The sequence below is a fragment of the Aplysia californica genome, unplaced genomic scaffold (genome assembly GCF_000002075.1).
Source record: "Aplysia californica isolate F4 #8 unplaced genomic scaffold, AplCal3.0 scaffold00544, whole genome shotgun sequence".
Classification (NCBI taxonomy): domain Eukaryota; kingdom Metazoa; phylum Mollusca; class Gastropoda; order Aplysiida; family Aplysiidae; genus Aplysia; species Aplysia californica.
In genome coordinates this window covers 281,075-289,637 of record NW_004797814.1, presented here as the reverse complement: position 1 = coordinate 289,637, position 8,563 = coordinate 281,075, and the positions used below count along the sequence as shown (strand labels likewise).

The window sequence follows — 8,563 nt, the reverse complement described above, 5'->3', positions numbered from 1 at the left end:
TCTCTCTCTCTCTCTCTCTATCTATCTATCTATCTATCTATCTATCTATCTATCTATCTATCTATCTGTCTATCTTTCTCTCTCTCGCTCGCCCCCTCCCCGTTCTTTCTATCCACAGTGATCTCACTCACACATAAATCTCTACTTTCTCTTTCTTCAATAGCTCATTCCTATCTCTCAATCTGGCCAGAACAACAAAATCCCATCTCGTACCTCTGGGCGCTGGCACACTCTCAATTAACCTCTCCTACAAGATTGCATGGTTGTTTCTCAGAACATTACCGCAAGGCAAGGAAGAGAGCAATAAAGGAGCAAAATAGCCTGAATCACGCTGGAAGCGAAGAAAGACAGAACTGTCTGGAATTAAAGATATCTTCTACTAGCACGTCCGGGTTTCTTCTACCCCCCCCCCCTTCTTTCTTTCTTTAAAAAAAAAAGTCTACTTAATACATCTCAGAAACGTTTCTAGACATTCCTCTGTGAACATCGCCGAGCTGTTTTCTGCTCGTCAGCATGGGATTGGAGTTGAAGGGGTGGAATGGGGAAAAAAAGGGGGGGGGGTGCGGTCGAAAGGGAATTAAGGCTGCATGAAGAACACACTAGCAGAGGTCAAGATGATCAGTAGAAGGAGGAGCTACACGGGATTACACAAAATGCGGGACTTTGCTGTCGTAGAAGCTACAGCAGAAAGAATTTTTCTTAACCTACACCTTAGATGTTCAAATACTCCACTCCATCTTCGATATATCCGACGGGATGATTAAGCTCAACAAGAAACTCATCTCATCTGGCCTTCTCTATTTCCTACTTCTGTATATACCGAAGCTCCTGCTTCTAACTTCCCGCTGCAATAGCTGCATAGATACGTAACGAGATAAGCAAAGAGGGAAGTTTTGACGCCAACTGTACTTCACAAATGGGTCGGGTTAAACCTCGGTTACAATATACTAGTTATTCTTTGTTACACATGTCCTTCAAAGCACACAATACATATTTCTCTATCAGTAATAGGCTATGTTTCAAACCTCACGATCGACCTCAATTAGAGAGTTTTACAAACACTATAACTGAACCCTATCTGTCTTACCCCCCCCCCCCAATAAATAAATAAATAAATAAATAAATAAATAAATAAATAATAAATAAGTAAATAAATAAATAAATAAATAAATAAATAAATGAAATAAAAAAATTAACAATTAACAATTTTAAAAAAATTTGAAATCGGCACTATTTAAATCATTTAGGAAGCGGGCTGTTTTGACCTTCCTTGTCAGTCAGGGCCAACCTGGGTTCAGAGGAATACAACATCCTAGTAGACAGACGGGGTTGATTTTTAAAAAGAAGAAAAATCCGACCCACTCGGAGATGGAATTCACGTCTTCTTCGCAAAAACGCGAAACGCCTAACTGCTACACCACAAACCGCGTAAGTTAGAGAGTGCGTGTTGTAATCTAACGGTGCTATCAACACAGTTAAAGTTCAAATAAGTTGCATGTACAATCCCTTTGCTTATTTTTCACAGAATTGAACATTATTTATGTCTAAATAATGCTTTTGTCTTGATATGATTCATAGTTCTTAACACAATAAGAACGTATCGTATAATATGAAATAATAATATGTCTTTCAAGCATTTTATAAAAGTTGCTCCTGACCCGATCTCTTTCATAAAAGCAATGATCTTTCTTGGAACAATATCAAATGAAATTCGACTTGTTACGACAAATATCTACCCCCCCCCCCCCCCCCACACACACACACACACACACACACACACACACACACACACACACACACACACACACACACACACACACATGCCTATAATATGCAGACTTGGCTTCACTTTGAAATTGTCTTTGAAAAGGGAACGAGACACTGGAATTTGGGGCTGCATGTGCATCAAAAAGGTTAAGTATGTGTATGTGTGTGAGGGGGGCAATGATCAATACATTTGTAAGAATTAGGAATTTCAACACATTTTCATCCTCGACGACAACTTCAAATTAGGTCTATTAGGAGTACCAAAAAAATTATTTTCTTTACATTCAGGAATCAATCACATAGAAGCCAGTTCTGTTTGGGTTTTTTTCATAGTAAGATTTCCGTATTATGTTACATATAATAATTTGATATACGGCAGTAGCTCTCAAAATGGGACACAAGGTAAGCTATACATATTATATGTGAAAGTCCGTCACTTTCGCCTCCTAAAACTTCCGAACCACTTAACGTTCGAATTTGAAAAAAAAAAATAACTGCGATTCAGAATCATTTAAAGGAGCACAGTTTTATTGAGGAGTCTGAAGTCACTGTAGTTTAACTTTTAGTTTGTCATAAGTTTCGTTTAGATCTAATCTAGGGAAAGTCCGTCTTCTAAGATGCCATTGTAAACAAGTGAAGTTTCTGTTCTCAAAGAGTGCGTGCGCTGATCCCACAATGACCTGACGATCTATTCTTTTAAGTCTGTTCATCGAAAGGGAAACCCAGCTAGATCTAGTAGTAAATAAAAGCGCAGATTCAATTAATTATCAGAAGCGTAGAGTCGGTCGCAGAAGATTGTGTTCTCTCATTAATTCGTATTCTTCTATTCTTAAAGACGAACTCTCGCAAAGTGCTGAAGCCTCTCTGTTGGGCGTGCTTTTATGTGTGTGGTCTGTTTGATGTTATGTCTAAAGTAAGAAAAACGTTGGATTTTTTATAAAACAGCTTTCTTATACAGCTTTCTTATTGTTGCTGTTTTAGAGTGTTACTCTACGGTGATTATTTTGGGGGGTTGGGTTTCGGGAGAAAGGAGAATGAATATATTTTTAAAAATAAGGCTTGTAAAGAGATAAAAGTACAAAATGCAAAAGAAAAAGAGGATGGAGGAAAAGAATTGGGAAATAAGAATATGTCAATAACGAAGGACATGTGATTACAAAATGAGAAATCGATAGTCGGGGAGAGAGAGAGAGAGAGAGAGAGAGAGAGAGAGAGAGAGAGAGAGAGAAGACTTTAAGGAGAGGGACAAACAGTAAGGCGTTTGGGAGGGGGGGGGGGCAAATAAATGAGACGAAGAAACTAAATATTTTATCACGAGTAGAAACAAACATAGCTAGAGCGAGTGAGTGTCTGACTATGCACGCGCGTGTGTCTTAAAGCGAGGTGGTGAGCAGAGACATTTCTTCAGAAATGGACAATGGAAAAGAGAGTGAATTTAAGAAATCGCCCGAGGAGACAAAGTGAAACATGTAAATCCCGACTTCCTAATTCTTAAGATAGTTAAAAGTGTCTTCATGAAACAAAGTGGCTCTACGGAGCCCCTGAACGATCGAACTTAGTCAAGTAAGCTCCGAATGGAGGGCTAAAATTTACTTTTATCGAAAGTTTGTGAAAATGAATGTACGAGTGTCGGTCACTGCTCGTAGTGCTGAAGCAGCGCATATGTGCTGGGCTTAGCTAAAAAAAACTGGCAAAAATGACCCAATAACAGAACAATCTACGCATTGCTAGGTGCCAAACACATTCCTGATAATAAACTGCCATTTCAAAATACGCCCACTTTGAGATCCACTACAAAACAAACAGAAAAAAGGTAAAAATAGAATAATCAGATTTCGGAGGAAACGAATGTCAAAATAACCTTGGGGCATGAATGTGAGACACACCCCACAAAATGAAAATTTCGAAGTGATACTCGAGGATTACAGTGGATTCTCACGCCCGTTCGAGTCAGAAGAATACGACATGTTATAAAACACGTTTTGAAAAATGACACTAATAGAGCTTTCAAGATCCAAAGCTCCGTGGTGCCTCAGAGAAAGTGTTGGCCACATAAGAAAATTGAACTTTAAAAACTTGCTGAGCCTCTCATTCACAATCTCTTTAACAAGAAGTTACCAACATGCAGTCATGTATCTGACATAATAATCATGTTTTATAGATCGCATTGATTTTTTTGAATTGCTTTTGGTTTCATCATACATCACACCGGTCAACAAAGAACATGCAACCAATATTCTCCCTAAATGATTTCTGAAACACCAATTTCAAATCTGGAAACCTTTTTCTTTAAATCGATGAAGTCAGGCTTTCTAGCTATTGACCATTTTATGGCTGGATGTTCAAGGCCTTTATGACTATTCAGATGTCCCAAAAACTGCATTTGTTTTTTTCTGATTGTTTTTATCAGCGAGGGCCCATGTGAACTTCTTCAAGTACTATCTCATTTGATTTCTTTTCTTTCCAAGATATTCCCAGCAGTTTCCTAAAGAAACCACATTTCTGTAGCTTCTATTTTATCTTGCCACGATTTTCTAGGGAGATTACAGCGGTGGTTTCCCGTTGCCTACTGCCAGTTTGTATACACTTTTATCTGCTAGTCTTTGTCATCCTTTGACAATCCGTGTATTGAAGCACCCGTTCCACCAGAGTTCTCCTCTATTCTCCACGGTCACTTCGAATATATCTTTAAAAAAGGCTCTTTATCCACTCGCATCCTGACTTTTATCCTTCCAATCTTGGAGATTCAAGCCATGAACATGGTGTTTCCCCAAAATAGCAAACAGATATCAAAACAAGTTGAATTTGAATATGGTGGAGACTGCTGACGATGTCTTCGACATAAAACGAGCACTCCACACAAGCAAAGATCGAGCAGCAAAGAGTCTCAAGCACTTCTGACTCATTCAAATTACGCTGCTTATTTGTAAGTTTTAAAGTTGCTTTGATATATTAGTCCATGAATCTTTTCTCAATTTTTCTCACTTGAAAATGTTTAGAAAATTATTAAAATGTAACTATAGTTACATTCCTTTTCACTGGTATTTAAAAAAAATGAATTTAGTGTTCATAAACAAAAGCTGGTATCCTGAATATTAGTACTGAAATCAGAAACCTAAAATTACTTCAGAACACACAATGTATCTCTGGTGGAAGGAAAAAAAGTTGAACAATTTGTTGAACAGTGTCATCGATGTTTGGGGGAAAAACGATTTGTCAAAAGACAAGAGTCTCTAAGGAAAGTGGTGATTATCAACAACAGAGCTCCATTTCGCCAGAGTTGTTTTGCTGGAGTAAAAAAAAGCAAAGATGAACAAAGTGAGAGAAAGAGAGAGAATAAGAGAGAATAAGACATAAAAAGGCAGGCAAAAAGGCAGAAAGATACAGAGGGAGGTGGGGATGAGAAAAGAGAAGTCAGTGAGATTAAATCATTTTGTGTTTGCGAGGCAGGGTAGACCTTTCAATACACCACATAAAAACAATATGCATAAGCTGCATTTGGCTAATTTTCCTTGTTTTGCTGGAGGGTCTTTTTAAAAAAATCTATTTATTTATTTTTTTTTTTTTGGGGGGGGGGAGGGGGGGTTGTCCTTAGTGTTGCTGTTTCCAGTTGCACAATAGATGTAACAAGCGCAAGACAGTCCCCACCAAACAAGAAATAACCCGTGATCTAAGAGATGGAGTGATGTAGAACTACTCACCGACTGAGGCTCTTATGGTTGTGATGTCGTAAGTCTCCAAGTGATAAATGACGTCATCAATAGCTTCCAGTCCTTCTTCAGGTGTCATCAACACCTCGTGGTGTTCAGTGCCCAGGTGCTTGGCCACCTGGCGAATTCCAAAATGAGGTCACAGTTGAAATAGAGGGGAAAGCATAGTTTAACACCCCCATTGCCCAAATCATTTGGAAGTGCTCCACGTAATATAAAATCCGGGGTCACCATGAGGGTCACACTAGGATTGAAGCTCTGTCTTACAGAATCAGGAAGCAGCAATTGTGACACGGTCGTTACACGTGAGGATATTGGGTTGTGATAGTATAGCCCTACCATTCTCACAATGAATTCCGATTATAAATTAAAAGACCGTTTGATTAAACTTAATCGTTACTCCAGATCTTGATAAATTAAAAGTCTACTCTGTTAGAATCTGACCAAAGTCTGAGTCACTACATCAGCGCTACAGCATTGGCAGGATGGTTAACTTTCGGATTTTTATTGCTTTATTGCTATTACTATGTTATTTTCCATCTCCTTTTTTCTTTACACTAACTTTGAATCAAGCGCTCTGCTCTCAGTAAAACGTCAAGTCAGGTACACGTAAGATGCAGGGCGTTAAGTCGGTTCTTATACAAAATATATCATGTGCAACTCTACCTTTCTTGCAGCAACCAAGTCCGTGGCTCCCTCCATGCCAATGGCAAAAGTTTGCAGGGGATAACCCAGGCCTCTCTTCTTTGCCAGCTTGACTAGCAGGGCAGCGACTAGGCTCGAATCCAGACCACCTGCAAGGTGGCGAATATGTGTTATGGTTGTTGCGTTATAACTCACTTTTAAATGGCTGCTTTAACTTTAGTTTAATTAGTTCTGGTCAAAATGGTATGAGTATGTTATGTGCTATTATAACGACTTATATCATATGTAAAGACGAAACAACCAAATATAATGTTAAGTTCCGATAGGGGCGAGCTTGACCGGATGAAAGTATTGTAAAGTTCCAGGCTGGAGACACCGTAGTTCAGCAAAACATCAACTAAGCTGTCATAAAGTTAAGCACCCATAATCTGGAATTAACCCTTCTTTTAACACAGTTAGGTAAATAAGAGGCGACATTTCCCATTCCCAGACAGGACTTGGTCCAGTAGGTGGAAACTCATGAATACGTTTTTAACCACCGAACATCAGGAATGTCCAACTCAGAATTTGCATCGGGATCGCCCATCTCACAGCATGATGTTCATAGTCTCCTTCCTTTTTCGTGTTTCCACAACCACCAACAAGAATTTTAATGTAAGGGGCGAAACTGGGTAAATTTTCATTCGAAGAGATGCAACAAGGAAAAATAAAGTTCCGTTATAAAAGCCTTGTTGTCCCCCTTGGTACATTTCTGGCCTCGAAAACAAATCCAAGCAGCAAGACTAGGCCAGACCATCAATAATAATGTATGCATAGAGGCACCAGTCATCCATGTCCAGGTGCTGTTTTAGCCTCTTTGAATTAATCTATTATTGTTTTCCACTGAAGGGAAGTCATACACATCATTAACGCCACGCACCTTCTGGTATTCATTACACTAAGGCAGAGTCAAGTTGTGCTATTTTCGAGTAAGAAGAAGAATCTATCAATTGTCCTTTGATTTGCGCAGTATCAATGATAACTTGTCCGTGGAGTCTAGACGTTGGTGTAAGTCTATATTTGAATGACACACATGGCTATTGTATGTATATAGAACGTGACATTCTATTATACCATTAATTAAACCGGCGAAAGTGGCTTCAAAGTTGGATAGGAGTATATTTTGAATTTTGCGCTACTCTTTTCTATGTTAGAGCCTCCGAGGGATCTTTAACGTGCAAATTTCCGTATGTAACGGCCGCACTTTGCTTTCCTTATTTGAGAAGACAAAGTGCTTGATCCTTCTTATCGGTAGTGCAGAAAACCCTGAGAATTTTTTTAAAGCTTATGCTGACGGGAATTGAACTCTGAACATTCGGGCTGTCGGATGAACACAATACCTGCTGAAATGCTGAGCCCTCTCAATGTTGTGTCTCATGTCCATCCATTTCAAATTCCCCCAATTAGCTGAGAGGGAGAGAGAGAGAGAGAGAGAGAGAGAGAGAGAGAGAGAGAGAGAGAGAGAAAGGTCAAATGAGCACCAAGGGGTGGATGTCAACAGAGAAGTCCAAACAGGGAATCAGGCTTACTCTGCTCATCTCTTTAGCCTCAACAGCACAAAGTCTACTTCGACTGGCAAGGCACCCCGGAAATAGCAGTTCACAAGAGAGTGACAAACACACAAAAGAAGTAGAGGTAAAATGACGATAGTAAGGATGAGGAAAGTTTTAGTAGTAGAGGTTTTACGGCGCTCGCAACTGCATAAGGTCATATGTGCGCCAAAAGATTAGAGGTGTTAAAAGAGAGTAACAAACATAAAAAAGAAGAAGGGGGGATAAGGACGATAGATGTTTGATAGGAAAGAAGAAGCAAACCACACCAGAGCACCCGCCAACTACCCACTTGAGGAAAGTAAAAGCAGCAGTTCCCCCTATGTTGTTCCGGCACAGTATGAGTATGACATTAATAAATCAGCCCATTTACAATTCAATTGTGCATAAGAACATGTTAATATCCCCCTTTTAGGAATGGCCTAAGGGCAACATCTGTCAGTAGCACTGCCCTGGTGGGAGACTTTTGTTTTTTTAAAACATACATCTGTACACTCTGGTGTGGTTTTGGCGCAGTATCTATTCGGAGACGGCTCCGACGGAAATAGACCTATCAAAATGCTTTGTGCCTCTAGACAAAGTAAAAAAGATCTTGGGGGGTTTAACCCAGAATTTGATATTTTAAGATAAGATAAGATAAGATAGTACTTTATTATCCCAGAGGGAAATTTTCCTTGGCTGTACAGGACCATAAAAACACATGCAGGTATACATTTAAAAAAAATTTCATCATATATATTACTCTCATTAAAATTCAATATGAAAGGAGAAGTTAAGCTGACAAAATGTACATTTACATCAAACGCATCATTCAACCACATGCAGGAATTTAAATACTAGACCTTTGGAGTT

At 39.1% G+C, this 8,563-nt stretch overlaps 1 protein-coding gene across 1 annotated transcript in view; it reads right to left on the bottom strand.

Moving 5' to 3' along the window:
• LOC101860920 (asparagine synthetase [glutamine-hydrolyzing]) overlaps positions 1 to 8,563 on the bottom strand; it is a 64,145-nt gene that overhangs the window by 44,662 nt on the left and 10,920 nt on the right. The window contains exons 7-8 of the mRNA XM_005106578.3: positions 6,144 to 6,271; positions 5,469 to 5,595 (exon numbers count right to left, since the gene is read on the bottom strand). Coding sequence (XP_005106635.1) covers positions 5,469 to 5,595; positions 6,144 to 6,271 — 255 coding nt within the window. The remainder of the gene's footprint in view (positions 1 to 5,468; positions 5,596 to 6,143; positions 6,272 to 8,563) is intronic.